General features: G+C 33.4%; 1 protein-coding gene across 6 annotated transcripts in view; it reads left to right on the top strand.

The window, feature by feature from the left end:
• Nucleotides 1–18,823, top strand: part of SPATA17 (spermatogenesis associated 17) — a 206,338-nt gene that overhangs the window by 59,165 nt on the left and 128,350 nt on the right. For all 6 annotated transcript variants that reach the window (XR_012001794.1, XM_025991317.2, XM_072759548.1 and 3 more), the window contains exon 6: nucleotides 13,841–13,964. Coding sequence is in view for 5 of the 6 variants with exons in the window: in XM_025991317.2 (XP_025847102.1) it covers nucleotides 13,841–13,964 (124 nt within the window). In the remaining variant the exon portion in view is untranslated. The remainder of the gene's footprint in view (nucleotides 1–13,840; nucleotides 13,965–18,823) is intronic.

Consider the following 18,823-nt stretch of genomic DNA (forward strand, 5'->3'; position numbering starts at 1 on the left):
AGCCCAGGGTTGTGGGACTTGGTATAACCAAGTTAGATAGTGAATATATTTGCTGTGCTTGTTCAGGCAGGTGGCCTTGTGTTTATGGTGGGTGATGGGGGAGAGAAATGGTGCCTGCAAGCTCCTTTGTTCATGGCGGAGTTCCCCTGGGAGCCTTGCCTTTTCCCAGATAGACTTTGAGTAAATAATTCTCCTTCCTGTATGCCCCAGGTGTTTTTCAAACTGCTGATTCTAGGCTGAACAGGGGGCTGTGTGTTGTGCTATCTCATTAAGGCTGGAGACTAAGCTCCCAATGGCATCCAGCTCTTCCAGAACCCAGCCTGCTGATTTTTAATATTCCAGGATTTAAGTCCCAATAATTATAAGAACTCACAAAATTTGACCCCTCTTGCTTTCAAAGCCAATTTTTATGGGAATTGTCTTCTTCATGTAGGCTCCCCATCATGATAGTGTGTTTCTCTCCCCTTTTTAGGCTTGTGGCTTCCTCCTTCCCACAGTGACTTAGTTCAGCTTCCCACTGCATTTCTGTTCTTTCTACCCTCTTTGATATGGCCTCTTCTCTATCTTTAGTTGTAGAATTTGTTTTGCCAGCCTTCAGGTCATCTTCTGGGTTATTTACTCTGATATGAATGTTACCTATCCATATCTGTGGGACAATGTGAGCTTATGGTCCTCGTATTTATTATTTTAAGATTTTATTTATTTATTCATGAGAGACACACACACAGAGAGGCAGAGACACACGCAGAGGGAGAAGGAGGCTCCATGCAGGGAGTCTTACATGGGACTCAATCCCGGATCTCCAGGATCATGCCCTGGACTGAAGGCAGCACTAAACCACTGAGCCACCCAGGCTGCCCTATGGTCCTCTTATTCTACCATCTTTCCAGCCTATTATTATTTTTACATATAGGAAAACAATTATGTTTTGAACAGAGTAATTCTATACTTTACTGAAATTCCTACTTAAGTCTCAGAATTCTTATACTTTTTTTAATGCCTCAGCTAGGTATTGATGATTTGTTTTCCCATTCAGTCATTCAACAATCTGATGAAGGGTAGAGAGTAAACTGGTGCAATGGGAAGCTGTGTTCTTGACACTTCTTCCCAAGTTCTGATTGACCTCCTGTCATTGTGGATATTGATTTCATGAAACAAGATCAGTGTGAAGTTCTATTGCTCATAGACTCTTTTCTTCTCTGAGTTTATTTTATTCAGCAGCTCTCAGGCTACTTTTCCTCATTCTCCTCCAGCCCAGATTTGCCATCTGGTCTCAACTCAGTCAGAAGCTCTGATTAACAAAAAAAGAAATGACTTGGCTGCAATTTCTTTCCTTTAGTCCTGCATCTGGTTATTCCTATCTTTATCCCTCTTGGTTGGAGCTCTTACTAGATTCTTTAAACTTGTTCAGTTATTTCCCACATACCATCCTGACTTTGTGATTAAGGAAAATGCCCTGTATTTGTGGTTTAAATTTGATTGAATATGAATTTAAGTAAATATTCTTCATTCATTCCATTCCTACTTACTTTTTTTTTCCTACTTACTTTCTTGAGTTTATGATGGTGTTTGTGACTGTTCCTTGTTTTTGCCTATATTTTTGTTTCTTTTTATTCATTTAGTTGATTTTGGGAACAGATTGTAGGCAAAAGAACATATGCACTCTCCTCCTAGAAGCCCATACATAAATATTTTAATAAGCACTATTATTTTATGCTTTCCCTAAATGAAGTATTATTTCTTAACTTTTTAAAACCTTACCCTCTCTTCAAGGTGTGGAACCTAAGTTGTTTTACACTTATAAATACTTTTTTTTGAGATTATTTATAAACATGGCTCTTTTCTTATTTAAAGCAGTTTTATTTTGACCCTTGGTTATAGTATTTTTTCATTAAGATATGGAAGTTTTATCTTGATAATACAAATGAAAATTTTCCTATCTCTTATTGTTGTTCTTGACGAAGGGTACTCACTAAAAAATATTTGTCTATAAGTAAATGTATGAATGCATAAATTATTTGAAGATGGGGTCACATTTTCTTAGTACATAAAATGTTTGTTAATTAAGTTAAATATTATAAATTTACAGGAGCCAAATTAGATTTTTCAATAGTGGTAAAATCTGATTCTTTTAAAATATATAATATATAATACTTTCTTTATATATTTGTTTCTTGTTTTACAATAAGTCTATAATTAAACAAACATTTACAGTAGGATTGTGATACTATGTAAAAGGTCAGTTCACACATTTTATAATCTTTGAGTCTGTATGATGTAGATGAAAGAGGAAGTGTAAAGTCTTAGCAGACTTCAATGTGAACTTACCATTGAAAACCCTAGGCATCAGTTTTTTTTTATTCAGATGGAGATATTGCCACTCAAACACATTATCAATCACTAACATGTATTGAGCACTTATTGTATACCAAGTATTGTGCTAAGCCCTTTATTCTCATTATCTCCTTCAATTTACACAACAAACCTATGAGGTCAGGATTATTAGTCTACAATTCAAATAGAAACATTTTAGTTTTGTTTCATTATGTCTAGGACCTCCCTCTCAGTGGTATTTTTCATAGGATCCTTATCTGGCGTGGAAATATTTGTATAGATGTTTGATAAAGAATGAATAGTGACCTTAAAATAAAGCTAAGCATAGAATATAGATGAGGAACTACTGCATCATTAGTTATTTGGTAAAATTAAATGAAACTCATTCAAAGTCAATATTAAGAGTAATTTCTGTATTGTATTCACTTTCTTTAATAAAGGCCATCCATTTACTTTTTGAAAGATACTTTATTTTAAAGCTAGTCAATAAAACCATTTACTTTTACTAAACATACTATTTTAAGTCAATGAAAAGAGTGGTAAATTTTTCTATTTTTATTATATGAGAGATATTTGAATCATAAAAACTGGCTGTTTGGTAGATTCATTTGGTAGGTAAACTGTCAGGTAGCCTCCATAAATGGTTTGTCATGTTATTTCACTTATTTTTATTATTTGAATTCAAATTAACTTCACAGTTTCACAATTTATCTATTGTGAATCTGAACTAAGTAGGACAGAAGAAAAGGTGCAGTTCCATTAAGCTCTAACATATCATTGGCTGTCAGGTAAGCCTTGTTATGCTGTCCATCCTCATTTAACTATCCCACAAGATCTCTTAATGAAGTTAAGCCCCAAGTTCACTCCAATAATTCTGTGGCAAGAGTTTGTGCAATGTAACAATTCATCACTTGTCAGGAAGGCACTTTTAGTTTATACATTTAATAAGGGCATCCTCTAGCTTGGTTAATTAGAAGTGAACAGTTTGCATATTTACTAAATGCAGAGTGTCATTGCCACCACGGCCTATTGCCTACATGAATTATTTCTCTATCTGCAATAAACAGCTGGGTAATTATTACTGCCATAATCAGATAAATTCCCTCTGTAAGGCTTTTCTTACATGGCAATTCTTTGAACTCATCCAAAGCTGAACAAAATTTATGAACTCCAGCAGCTAGGCCACTTTTTCATACTGTGGTGTCCCTGTTCACTATTTCAAGGACATAAGTAGAGAACCATTTATATTGTGTAAATAAGGAGAATAAATATGATTACCTAAAGATAACATTTCAATAAACCTCATTTTAAAAGTATAATATTCTGATCTCAGCCAACTAAATGATAGTGGTTTGGCTTTATCTAATTGTATCTAGATTATGGGCTCTTTTAGTAAAGAATAACCTGTGATTAAAGAAAACAACATTTTCCTTTTCAAGAACCAAATTAATCTGAAATGTTAGCTGTACATATGACTTTTTCTCTGTAGAATCATTTTATATGTAAAAATCGAGAAGATATAGCAATTAACTTGGTAGAATTTGGATAATAACACACTAGAGTATATAAAATACAATTCGTATTCTTTGCTTTAGAAACAGTCTGTTACTTATCCATAATTAGTAATTAATGACATAATCCATACAATCACTTTATAGTATGGAATGATATCTACCATTTGAACACAATCTTTCCACGTATTTTTAACAGGAATGTATTACTTTTAACATATTGCTTTTGCAAAAAATTTTCAAAGCCAAGTGTATAAAAAAAATCCTCATTCCTGAAATAGAATTAATAAAAGGAAAAATCTTATCACATTGGACATAATTTTTATATGTATGTATTTAAATTTTTTTCAAATTTAATTCTTTACACAATGAATTTTAGGCAGTTTACAAAAAGTTACGTAAAAGAAAGAAGGACCACAATAAAGGAAAATGCAGAATGATAACTATATTGGTGTGACTGATCAGAAAATGTGGTTAATTAAGTATGTTCCATTGTGAAAATGTAAAAGATTACTGCATATGCCAAGAAACAGCTTTTTCTAGCCCCGATCTAAAATAAATTTTGCATACGAATTTTCAGTAGGATATAACTAGTAATGTAATGGACAGTGACAGTGACTTTAGTAACTTTTAATTTTAAACAGGAAAAAAAAAAGCTGTCTGAATTTCAAGTCTCTCTTTTTTATGGTGATAGTAAAAAAAAGAAAAAAAAAAAAGCCAGAGTATAGCATTAAGTTGTTACTCATTTGAAAGCAAGGAACTAAAATATGTTAGTTTGTGAATTTAGTCGTGTGGTTGTCCAGCTTTAAGGAATGGTTGAATTGAAAGTTCTTATGTCTCACTTAGCTGATCTTTTGATATGAGATGGATGGAGGAAAGTTCCTTTTTTCTCCTTTTTAATTCTGGGATAAAGACTGGTAAAGTTACTGTTAATATTGTTGGTTGAGAATGAAGGTATAGAGTGGAAATCAGATTCAGGTACTTGATATATTTGTGTACAAAATTTTTCAGTCAATACTTGAGGATATGTTTAAATTATTGTGAAAATGTATTGAGAAAATGTAGTTGTTGCTAAAAAATTATTTATAATTCTATCCAGTAGGCTATTGGGCCTTCATATTATCGGGTTATTTAAAGCATAAGGCAACTGATTATCATTCTTTTTCTCTAATCTCTTTCACAACTTAGATTTTGTGACACCACTTTCTCCTGGTTTCCTTTCTACTTTTCTAATGGTTTCTTCTTTGTTTATTTGTGTACTCATCTTTATTTGCCTGATCTTAAATATTAATGTTTTCTCTTTAATGTATTTGCCTTTTCACTGTCTGTGTCCTGGACAGTCTTTTCCACTTCTGGGACTTTAGCTAACACTTGTATTGTGATGATCCATAAATCTGGATACTCTCCTGCCCAGCATTTTCTTCTGACTTCTTAGACTGATTATAAGACAATTGGCCAATAAATAGTATTCTAAAACCCATTAGATAATTTTCTGAAATGATATGTGATATACTACTACATGTGGTACTAATTTAAAATATATTGACATCATCCTATTGTATATTATTGTTTTACAATAGCATCCTGATTAATTTAGAGATGTGCCTGGATTGAATGTTAAATGGATTGTATGCAAAAGCAGCAGCAATTATTTTTGTTTTAAAATGAAGTTAACACATTTTAAATGAGTGGCAATGTGTGATTTTTGAGTGAACACAAAGTAAATAAGAGCTTGCAACTTTTTATATGAAATAGAAATTTAGCTACCTCAACTCTAAACTCCATCGCAAATAAAGTGTTGCTAGCTTGATCCTCATCCTCTACAGCTGAATCACTGTGAAGATATACAATGGAGAGAAAATATGATGTGCCTTGATCTACCTTTATGCAGGAAGCCCCCATGCTGTGTCTCAAAGTCACCATCTGTAAAGTCATTTCATTTCACAGTGAAGAACAGGAACCTTGTTAATAATACCTGCCCCTTACCAACCTCAGTGGAATGTTGTGAAGTTGAATTAATGTCTGTGAAGCACTTAGAGCTCCTGAAAATAATACACTATGTAAATATATTTTATCATTATACCCACTGTTGTACCTAGCACAATGTCACTCTCAATTATTTGGCATCGTATATATTATATGAAATTTTACTTCCTTTTACAGAAACTATCCAGAATAGTGAAAAGAAAATAATTTTACAGTGAAATATGTGCATATTTTTAGGAAGAATAGTACACAAAAAAGTTCTATTCAACTAAGTGTATTCAAAGGAACCAGAAGAAGAAAAAAATTGATTTTCATGAATGATCTTTGAATGGAGTCTTATTGCTTTTTAAAATCATGCAAAGTAGGCAAATGAAATAATGGAGCAATTGGATGATCCCTTTTTATGATCAGAGTGAAGTCATGGTATTGTAATTTTATAACATTGACCATTATCTTCTTTTTAACTTTTTTCATTCACAAAATATCTAGTCTATAGAGTACAAATTTGCTAGCATTACCCTTAGGGAGCCCATTTACTCTAGGTCAGGAAACCCTTTTTCTAGCCTAAAGTGCATTTCCTTCATTTTGCTGTTGATGGAACAGGTCCACCAAAGATAGCTGAAGTTTCCTGTGAATACTCCAGCCTCATTTCCTTACTGTACTCCTCTATCCAAGCTTTTTGGTTCAGCAACCAGTGCTGTCACCTATAACAAGCCTCTTCTAATGTCTCTGAGTTTAAGCACTGCTTCTATATATCTTCATATTCTGTCTGTAGTCTAGTTGGTTATCTGTTGTTTTATTATGAAAGCTGCTTGAAGGGGATCTCTGGGTGGCACAGCGGTTCGGCGCCTGCCTTTGGCCCAGGGCGTGATCCTGGAGACCCGGGATCGAATCCCACATCGGGCTCCCGGTGCATGGAGCCTGCTTCTCCCTCTGCCTGTGTCTCTGCCTCTCTCTCTCTCTGTCTCTGTGACTATCGTAAATAAATAATAAAAAAAAAAATTTTTTTTTAAAAATGAAAGCTGCTTGAAGGCAGGGATTGGCTTTTACACATCTTTATTTCTTTTCAGATCTTAAACATATTTGGGCCTGCCTGACTGAATAAACAGGTGAATGTTCATGTTCTTCATGATATGAATTTTTAAAGTAGCTTAGGCTTTTTGAAGAGAAGTTAATCTATGCCGCAACAAAGGATTTTCAAGAGTAGCTAAAAATATTTTTTGAGAGGACTCTTCTGAATGTTTTCAGACTGTTAAAGTCTCACCTGCAGTTTTCAGAGTAAGGCATGAGGCTCAGGAGCAACCTGAGTGCTTGAATATTGACAACGGTGTGCTACATAGTCCTTAATTTTAAACTGTATTTTTCCGTCATAAACTGCTGCCCTAATGAAATTTGCAAGGTTTGTCCAACAATTCCAGGCCCTGGGTAACCAGGTAGACAAAATAACTGGTTTAAATGGTTTGAGTGACTTAAAGGGAAGCATTTATTTCTAATGCAAATGTCTTGGATATTTTTCTGGCTTCCAGATAATCTATTTGAAGGTTTTATCAGTCCCCGAATTGTTATGAATATTATATACAAAGTCCAAACACATCATTGGCTTTATTTGTGGTTAATAGTTTTGCTTATCACATACAATAAATTTAACTAAAATACTTTTAGGTCATAATATACCATAGCAGGAAGTAAAGCTTTTCAGCTTTTTTTTTTTTTTTTTAAAGGCTTCTTGCACATCACTGACTTCATTTCCCATCAAACCAGAGTGAGGCCTCTGGAGAATTGCTTGAATCCATTTCCTTAGAATTATTTTTTCTTAAAGACAGCACAGATGATGGCATTGTGTTTTTATTTGAGAGATTATATAATATTATTACCAGTTCCTCTGAAAATTTGGGCACTTGTGCTTTTCAAACAATCTCCATATTTTTTTTAACTTTCCTGTCACAATTATGATTTCTATGAAAATACTGTAATGTACATATCATATCTCCTTTGTAGTACTTCTCAGTGCTTTAACTTATATAGTGATGCTCATATTAAAATTATTAACTGAATATGATGCATCTCTTTAGGATGTTGTACTAGTGAGTTGGAGTGAATCATCTTAATTCCTCAACAGAGTTGATAATTTTCATTGCTGCAGGCTAGCACTTCTCAAACTTGAGCAGGCAAGAAATTGCCTCAGGGTCCCTCCCCCTAGGATTTCCGAATTGGTCTGGGCTGGAGCCTGACAACGTGCATTTCCAACACTTCCCAAGTGAAACTGTTTTCTAGATACCACACTCCAAAAACCACTTTATAGGCCAAGAGCCGGAATCCTGGTTCTTCCACACTTCCCAAGAGAGGCTTTCTCAAGGTAGCTTCTTCCTTCTTCTAATTAAACTATCAAAAATGATAAAATGTACTACTAGTCAGCTGAGAAATAGTTCAAAATGATGGTAGCACCTATTTATACCAGATATTAGACCAAATACTTTGGGAGGGACACATCAATGAATAAACTTTAATTCTGACCTTCAGGACCTCAGCACTTGGTTGAGAAGTACAGGAAAGTCATGTATGCATGCAGCTATAATATTGTAGAATATAACAAATATATGAAAGAGAGGATTATGAGAGTGGGAACAGCTAGAGATTAATCATGGTTGAAGTTATGAAACCTTTTTAGAGAAAAGGATGGACATTTTTATTTTGGGGTTCTGGACTTACAAAGACAAGAAGATAAAAACTATAAAGATTTTTTTTTTAAGTACTGTATTTTGAACTGAGTAAGAAAATCAAACGGAATGGCAAAATATACTTGACTCTTGAATAATGTGGGAGTTAGGGGCACTGACCCCCTGTGCAGTTGAAAATACACATATAAGTTTTGACTCCCCCTAAACTTAACTACCAATACCCAGCTGTTGACTGGAAGCCTTACCAATAAGCATATTTGCATGGTATGTGTATATATTCTGTATTCTTATAATGAAGTAAGGTAGGGAAAAGAAAATGTTACTTTTTTAAAGATTTATTTCAGAGAGAGTATGAGGGGAGGGACAGAAGAAAAGGGAGAGAGAAACCCAAGCAGACTCCCCACTGAGCTCGGAGCTGAATGTGGAATCAATCCCACGACCTCTGAGATCAGATGTGAGCCAAAATCAAGAATCGAATGCTCAGCTGATTGTGCCACCATGCACCCCAAAAAGAAAATGTTATTAAAATTGTAAGGAGGGAAAAGTATTTATTTAAAAAATCTGCATACAAAGGACCTATGTTGTTCAAGAATCAGCTGTATGGGATTTGGGCAAAAATGTGATAGGAGTATAGCCTTGTGCATAAAGCCATGAATTTTGGTGTGAAACCTATATTCAGGTTCTAACTCTCACCTTCTAGTTTGGGGGTTTGGGCAGAAATTTAACCTCTGTGATTCTTCATTTCTTAATCTATAAAATGGGAGTGATAATATTTGCCTCGCTGGATTGTGAAAGGATTAAAAGTGGTAATGTGTATGTTTTAACCAGGAACTTCTTGGAAATGAAATGTAAGTGTAGGATTAAACTGATAATACTGTATTTATTAAGCTGATGATACTTTATTAAACTGATAATATTTCATCCTCACTGCCCTGAGTATTAGTATAAAGAAAAAAAAAAAAGGGAGTGAAGCATCAGAGATTGAAGCAGACTCTATGTGCAATGATTTGGTGCAGGACTGTATTGGGGAGTGTGTGAGGAATAACACCTGTAAAGTGGCGGAGAAAGTGAACCACATCAGATGTCTCAGCCAGTCTCAGGAAGCTCAGGATTTGGATGGGTCTTTTTTTTTTTTAATATTTTATTTATTTATTCATGAGAGACACAGAGGCAGAGACACAGGCAGAGGAAGAAGCAGGCTCTCTGTGGAGAGCCCAGTGCAGGACTCAATCCCAGGACCCTGGGATCACGGCCTGAACCAAAGGCAGACGCTCAACCACTGAGCCTCCCCGGTACCCCTGGATAGGTCTTTAGAGTGGACCCAAAGTGAGGAAGGCTCTGGGTCTGTGCATTCCCTCAATAACCAGCCACTGGATGCAGGCTGGAGGGAGAGAGTGACAAAACCTGAGACCGGGCAGCTGATTTTCTCCGGTGGCATACAGCTATAAACTGTCTACTACCCAGTACTCATGCATTGATCCTGTAAGGAGGAATGTGATACCATGAGCTCCTGCAGCCCTGGCCACCACTTCGTCTAGGGTCCCATAGTGACTCAACAAGGTATAGTAGGTACGTGCTGCATTATCCATTAGCTAATGCACAGGTTTGCTAGGAGAACTCTCAGCAGTGCACAGAAGACAGAGAAAAGGGAAATTTATTTGCATAGCTCTCTTCCATGTCCTGTTTCCCACCAGTCAAGGTTTACCCCATGCCTCTGTGCCTCTTAGAAAAACCAAATTCCATGGTTTGCTTCATGGATTTTACCTAAAAATTGCACACTGATCAGGAGAGAGAAAAGAAGAGATCACTGAGGGAATTTGAGACAGTATAAAAGATTGGTATCCAGTTAAGTTGATAAAGCAAGTAGCCTAGAACATAGCTTAGAGTGAAAATTGAATATATAGTAAACAACCATGTAGTGCCTTCCTGTGTGCCAGCCCCCCTCTGAATACTTTACGTAGATTAATATATTTGTTCCTCACAATAGCTTGATGAAGAAAACTCTATACTATTTACATTTTATAGATGAGGATGTTGAGACTCAGATATCAAACAGTAGTGCAGAGCACAGCAGAGAGTTTATAATCAGGTGTCATTTCAGAGTTTATGCTGTGAACCCATTCACTGTATTGCTTCCTTGTGGCTATTATTATTTTTATTATTCCTATCATAATTAAAATATGTAAACATTTTATCATTGTAAATATATTCAAATATTTAAGACTTTATAAAAGTTTCAGTAATTTTTACCTTTATTTTTAAACTAATCTCACCAAATACATTTTATATATATGAAACTTGATACAGGAAGTCTTAGGACCTATGCAAGTTTCGTTAGGTATACAATAGAAAACAGGACCATAAAATAAAAGAAAATGTATGTGGTTATTCAATAAAAAATTTCTTCTGCATAGTATTTCTTATATCAGGATGACTACAGCCTGCAATTAGAGAATCTGTAAATCTAAGGATTCTAATTCCATTTCTATTATTAACTGATTTGTTATTTAGAGTACGTCATTTCATCTCATTATGTGTTACCATATTTGTAAAATAGTGTAATTAGTAGCATCTCTTCCATATATGTCACAGGATTGTTTTTTAAGGATAGAAATAAGACAATATATGTGCCTGAAATGAAAAAAAAATTATGAAAACAACCTGGAATTATTTGAGAAAAAGTTTAAGTGTTTTAAAAGCACTGCATTAGAAAAAAATCCCTGCATAAAAAATCAATAATTTTTATAATTTTGTAAAGAAACCTAGTTAGAATAGTTTTCACCCTTTAATCCTTAATGGGATCATAATTTTTTATTACATCCTTTACACTGAGACATATCTTCATTGCTATTGATGTAACAGAAACTTGTATATCAGGATAACAATTTATTCAGCTCTTCCTACTTGGTCATTAAACAAAGACTATTTGACATGAGTATAACTGTGGTGTTCAATATATCTGTACAGTCTCAAGTATGGCAATAAATCAGGAACATAAGATTGATTTTTTTCAAAAATTGTATAAATTTATTAAATTAATTATTTTTATGTTTTGAGATTCGTTTTTCTAATGTTTTGTCAAATTTCTTGGATTTATTTTTAGGGCTTCTCAGTTCCTTCTGGGTTTATAGTGCACTTTATTCACATACCGGAAGCTGACATTCTTTTACATATCTCTCAGTTTTAGCTTTCCTTGTCAAGCTCCCTGGGTACACACTGTTTTTATTTTACATTTCCATATCCAGAAGATGGACTGTTTTTACGACATCAAATAATTTACACTTCTGATTTTTGCGTCCAAATCCTATTACTTCTTTGCACCTTACCTGTGCATGTGTGTGTTTAATTATATTGGGTACTTTTTTCTTATGTAAGATCTCTTCTTATTCATTAAATCATTTATAGATACAAACTTCTTTGTAGATTTTTTTTTATTTTTGTGATTGCTTGGAAAATTACTGTGCTTATCTTTAGAATGACATAAAATTGCATACATGCATATCTGAGTAATTATCCTTGTAGAGGCAGTTCATCAGTTCTTTTAAATTATCTTAAAGACTTATAAGAGGAATTATCGAAGAAATATTTGTACATAAGATTAAAAGGGAAGATGAAAATTAATAGTATATTTAGTTTTTTAGTATAACATGTGATTGTTATTTTTCCTGGTAAAAATTCTCATTTATTCATATGTAACTGCCTTGAAATTTGTACCTTAAGGACAAAGAAAGGTCACCAGTCCTTCTAACTCCTGGTTCTTTGTCAAAAATGGACACAGTTAATGAGGTTTGTTTGGTACAGAACAAATTCTCAGACACAGATAGAGATCCTTTCAATGGAAACAAATTTGTTTGGCTTTACCAGGTTACTTAGCGATTAATAATAGCCTTGAGATGCAGGTCAGAAAGGTCATTGTACCAGCTTGCCAACACAATCTAAACGTGCAGCTAGCCCAGCTCTGTGGGCGCAGAAGCCCCCAAAATACTATGCATAAAGTAAAACAGGCTATTTTCTGACTCCTTTTTTCATATTAATAAGCAATTTTCAAGAGAAGGGTGGCAAAATGAGGGCCATGCCACTCCAAGTAATTCATTTATTTTGCAATTTAATCTTATGTTGAAAAAAATTGCTCTGCTGCAATAGCATAGCATGGTGATTTTTAAACGTCAGTGTGTTTCATAAGTAACCTTGTATGAAGTATTGTATTAGTAGCCTTTAACAGAAAATCACAACAAAAATATTTCTAGACATGAAAGTAGAAATGAGAATCTCTTTTTTTTTTTTTTTTTTTGCATCTTTCCATCTCCTTTTCCTTGATATCTTTATGGTAAATGCTCAGATGACTTAAAATTTTACTTAAAGAACTGGACACTAGGTTACATATATATCATTAAAGAAGAATAATAATTTCAAAACATTATTTTAACATGAATAGTAAATGTGTTCTGTGAAAAATAAAAGATTTTTTTCTATATTTGATAATCTCTTCTATTTATCAGGCATTTTTCACATAGTGTATTTTAAAAATTTATTTTTTGTTTAAATGTCTTAAATACACACTCATAAATGATGCAGTTTTCATGACTTCAGTGAAATTTATTCACACCTAGAAAGCCAGGAACTTATTCACCTAGTTTAGCTTTCTTTAAAATTATCTATATAATTGAATAAAATCTTGCAAGTGCAAGATAATATATGTAATCATGTTGGTAGTTTTTAAAGTGTTAACTGAAATAAACTTACATTAAGTATATATATATGTACTTATATATATACTTCATTAAGTGTATATATATATATATTTATATATACTTCATTAAGTATACATATATATACTTCTTTGATTTTATATATATATATATATATATATATATATAAACCCATCCCACTTTCAAAATTAGCCCATTAGTTAGTATACAGAATAAATGATCAGAGATTTGTTAATACAAAATCAAAATTTAAAGGAAATTAGTAGCTCAGCCGTTTTCTTGGGACATTTAGGTATGCCCAAAATAGCTCATTTTCAACCAAAGAAAATGGTAATGGAGTTGTTCACTTACTTTGCACTTGATATATTTCCTCAGCTGTTGAATTAATTAGAATAGGTAGATATTTTATTTAAAATCTTTAGCCACCGAAAAATCACTTAAATGCTTTTTAAAGATTGCAAAGATTCAGTGGAATGTGCAAGTAAGATCGATTACACCGCTGATTTTGATGGATGTGGATGATGGTAGCCCCTCAAAAACTTACTTGATTATCATCAGTGGAAGAGTGAAAATGTTAGCAGATTTTTAGTATCATAAATAACGGCGGATTGTTTTGATGCAGGGAGGCACTCGAGGAGTTTGCAGAAATGAAAGAAAGAGAAGAGAAGAAGGCCGACCTCGAAAGGGAGGAGAAGAAAAGAGATTACCAAGCCCGAAAGATGCATTACCTCCTCAGCACGAAGCAGGTTGGTCTACCTGCCCCTGACAGCTCCCGTAAACCACTTGGGCCCCTAGCCTGACAAAGATAAAGTAGCAGGCTGAATGGGACATGACTTGTTGAAAAGATATCACAAAGACACTACTTCGAGTTCAATTCCGTGCTTGTGTGTAGGTGCATGCAGGCACCATGACTCGTCTGTGACAGCAGCTTCATAGAGGCAGCCGCCTTGACGCTGGCAGAAAGGTGCAAGTCAGCAGGGTGATCTGCCTCTGTGATAACACAACACGAAGGCCGCAACCTCGCTTTTCAAACCCATTCTGAGTGGCTTACTGCTTTGCAAATTGATCAAGAACTCAGAAGTTACTAAACCGAGGTCACTTTCCTGTTTTATTTGAGATTAAAACCTTTCCTGCACCCTTTCTAAATTTCGATGCCCGTTTTCCAGTAAAGCTTTGAACAAAACTGCTTCAGTGATTACATCCTCATATTGAGATACAAATGTGGAATTTGGAGTCTTTAGAATTCTTTTCTTCTAAATGGTAAAATTTTAGGGCCTCGGATCTTGTCATAGTTGCCAAAAAAAAAAGTACATCGGTGTTTAGAATACTCTGCTCCCAGAGAAATATGGTTAAAAAAAACCAAACAACATGGGGATCCCTTGGTGGCTCAGCGGTTTAGTGCCTGCCTTGGGCCCAGGGCGTGATCCTGGAGACCCGGGATCAAGTCCCACATCCGGCTCCCTGTATGGAGTTGCTTCTCCCTCTCCTTGTGTTTCTGCCTCTCTCTCTCTTTTTCTCTCTCTGTCTCTCATGAATAAATAAATAAAATCTTTAAAAAAATACGAACAAACAAAAAAAATATGACTTTGGGGGTCAAGGTAGTTTGGTTAATTGCGCTTCAGGCAGGAAACTAGCAATTTGTGAGTTTCTGTTCTTTTTCATCCACTTTCAAATCCAGTCTTCTAGTTCCAGCCAGAGCCACTAGTTCAAATGTCTCAGACATAGGCAAGTCCAGTCCATTGTGGAGGGTGGTGGAGGGTGTTAGCTGAGACTGAATGTCATGCTTAAAGGCATCCAGATTCAAAAATATTAAGTACTGGACTGGCCTTGTGCATTTGGAACAGAGGCCTATACTTCTAGCTTCTATTTGGTTGTATAATTAACAATACTCTTGATAATGATAACTATCTTAATATTTACTTAGATTTGTAGAGCTATTTGTTATCTCCATTTAACAGGTAAGAAAACTGAAACTCAGAGAAAATTAGGGGAGTAATATATATAGACACAAAACTAGTAGTAATAGGTCTGGTACTCAAACTGTGATCTTTAGATTCTAAATACTTAGGGAGTAAAGATAATAATAATAAAAAAAGTCGAGGTATTTTAAGCCTTGATTGTAAATCCATAGCAATGTGAAAATTTTATCTGTATAGTTGGTGGGTTGCATTTTTTTAAAGGTAAAAATCACAAATTAAGAATTTTTTTTAACTTCAGTTATTAGTAATTTCAATTTAGATGAAATAAGGGAGGCATAAATATATCCTTTATGCCTTTATGCCTGATATATACTTTATCACATTTAGAGAATTCTCTAAATGTGATAATAATTACTGGGTAGACTTGTTTATTTTGATAACTCTGAACCCCTTTTTTTGCTTTGAATCTTTCTTAATCTGAGGTCAACTTCTGCTGCTTATACTTAACAATAGGTATTGTATAGCAAAAATCATTTTTTAAATGGCGAAATCAGATTTAATAAAACATTTGTTCATTCTCTTTTTTTCCACATTAGAAAGTTTATAATGAGTTGTTTTACTAATAAAAATAATGCAATAGCAAATATCCATGGAATACTCACCATGTGCCACAGAGTATCGTAGATACTTTATATGCATTATTTCTTTATTTTGATTTCATTTCAGTTTTAAATTTAAACACCTGGTTTAACAAATTTCCAAAAACTTGACCATGTAACTTGACTCCTGGACCTTAACGAATTTGTAATAATACCAGTGTTTTAGTTATATTTGTGCTAACAAACTGTTAATGCCCTAGCCCATTTTCCTTCTTGTTTATACCTTGCAGACTGCTGCTAATATCCATGCATATAAACATTAGTTTAGTGATCCCTTGTCTCCAGAAATCCTTGGCATCCAATAGAACGGTTGTTTTTGCGGCACTATGGTACAACAGAAAGAGTATGGTCATTGACATCAGACTGAGCTAAGTTGGCATCCAAGCTCTCTGGACCACTTAGGGTAAAATATCAGGAGATTACCTGGAATTGTCTGTTTCACTCTACAATTTGAAAGAATGTTCCAAGGATTGAATGTAATACATTTAAAATACTACCTGGCCCTTAGAGAGCATTCAGTAAATGATAACAATCGTATTATTAGAATTTAACCTGTCACGGATAGACAAAGATTCTACAATTTCATTTTCTTCTGTTTTTCTTAGTTGTTGGAAGCATTCATTTTCTCATTTCTTTTCTTTGCTTTCCTTTAATTATTAATCAAAATTAGTTAGAAATATTTATAATTATCTTTTCCCAATATTCCCCTCCCCCATTTTACATCAGGTCTCACAGACCTGAGGGCAACATAGGGGAAATGATGTTTTTAAATCCTCTTCCTTGAACAGGAATGTTATTAAAATATTAGAGATTTTCATTTGGATCTGGCAAGTCGGTATGTTTTGTCATAGTTATCTTCATATTTGACCACAAGTAACTGGAGATAAAATGACAACCCTTTGAACCTATGCAGACACTTTTATTCCCAAAGCAAATTTTTTTTTTTTTTTTTTTTTTTTGGTAACGAAATAGAATAGTGGTATCATCTTAGTCTCTCTCATTTGTTGACTTTCGTCAGGGGATTAGTTGTACTAATGGGATGATACTAGAAATTTCAAATGTTTTATTCCTTATAACTACCAGATTTTTTTCACTTAGCTTTAAATCAGTATTTTTCATTATGATATAAAAAGTGGCGAATATTAAACTGATATTACAAGTAGCAATTATAAACCATTTTCCCCATGCGAAAGTATGTAATATTCACCTTAACCTAAACAAAGATATGCAATAACATTAATAAATAAATTGAATATAAATCTTAACTTTAAAATTCATCAGTTATTCCAATAACATATTTTTGAGTACTGACAATCTATCTGATACTGAAACAGGACTAGGACATATAAATGAATATATAAGGTCCTTAACCACCAGAAGCATTCACTCTGATTTCAGTCTATGCCAATCAAATATTTTTACTAGAGAGAAATTTGACACCTTTCAATTACAATTTATATAGGTAGTTTGATTGAAATTAACAGCCATTTATTTTTATGATTTAGCTGATTCCGTTTATCATTTTATTTTCACAAAAACCTTTACTTTCCCTAACCTAAGGAAGACTCAGAAAATGAAAAACACATGTTTCAATTTGATTATTATTACCGATTTTCTCAGCATGACTTGGCTATTGGGGAGAAATTAAGTTGCAGATTTTAAAACATTCCTGAGATGTTTACAGATTAATTTCATTGCTTGTTTTAAGAGTTTTGATTTCAAATTATAGTAAATATACATTTAAGAACAAAATAAAAGCCAGATATGAATTGTTTTTAAAGGCTTGTGTCAATTTTAACTCTCAATTTGTTCAGTTGCTTGAAAGTTTACTGAGTAAATATTCAAGTGTAAATAATTGTTATAAGAAGTACATCAGGATAGGAAAAGTTTTGCTGACATATGTAAAGAGAATAATGCTAATAGCCTTTTTAGAGCTATTTTATTGGTGATTTCAATAATTTAGGAGTGATTTATAGTGATATATAATGATAGTTTGTAGAATACTAATTTTCATATTAAATTTTCATAGATCTAATATAGCTTCACCTATATGAGTAGAAATAAAACATTAATTCAGACAAAGAATACTTTAGAAAAGGTAAGGAATTTTCTAAGCCAAAATTATATTGTGAATTCATATATAGATAATAAATTAAGGTATGTGTTACTTAATGTATTAATAATTTTAGCACTATTATGCTGATATACTGACATACTGATAACCTAATTTCAAAGTCAGTGTTAGTACAAATCTAATATATATCTTAAAATAGTTCTAAAATCTATTCCTGATTTTTACTGATATTAAGTATCTCATCTTTATGCAAGCAAATATGTTAGCATTAATAGATATTACACAAGTAAATAACTAATGTTGCAATGAGTGAATTAATAGACCCCTCAGGGTTTTATTAATTAAAAAGTTCAAGTCATATTAAAGCACCTTTTGTATATGTTTATTTCAATCAGAAAGCTGAACATGGTAACTTATTTGCATAAATAATCAATCACCATTTACTAGTAGTAATAAGGTTAATTTGTTGCTACAGACATAATAGGATTAGTCAATTATATTTCCCAGAAAATACTATTTGTTATGCACCCCATCACCTGTAAAACAGGATTGGGTTTAGCACCCTTATTAAATGAACACATCAAAAAATCTTTGTCCCTGTAAAAGTTTTATGAAAAGAAAGCTAATTTTAGTTGATTTGAATAAGTAAAATGCAAACATTGCTTCCATTTGTAAATTTAATTTATCTTTCTGCAAAGATTGATTATTTAATAAAGTTATTTATTTTGATTCAGTAACCAGTCAGACTAAATCTAACACATATAGGACATATTTCCTTTGAAGAAAATCTCATTTGCAGATTTGTTTTATTTCAAATAAACTGACTTTCATTCCCGTCCTTGTTCTTGGGTAATAAATTATGTTGTCTGCTCCACCTACTGGTAGATACATGCAAAAGGCCTATTGTTGGACTCATTAGAAGACATTGCCTCTAAAATGTTGCCAGAATTTTT

Source organism: Vulpes vulpes, chromosome 5, assembly GCF_048418805.1.
Source record: "Vulpes vulpes isolate BD-2025 chromosome 5, VulVul3, whole genome shotgun sequence".
Classification (NCBI taxonomy): Eukaryota; Metazoa; Chordata; class Mammalia; order Carnivora; family Canidae; genus Vulpes; species Vulpes vulpes.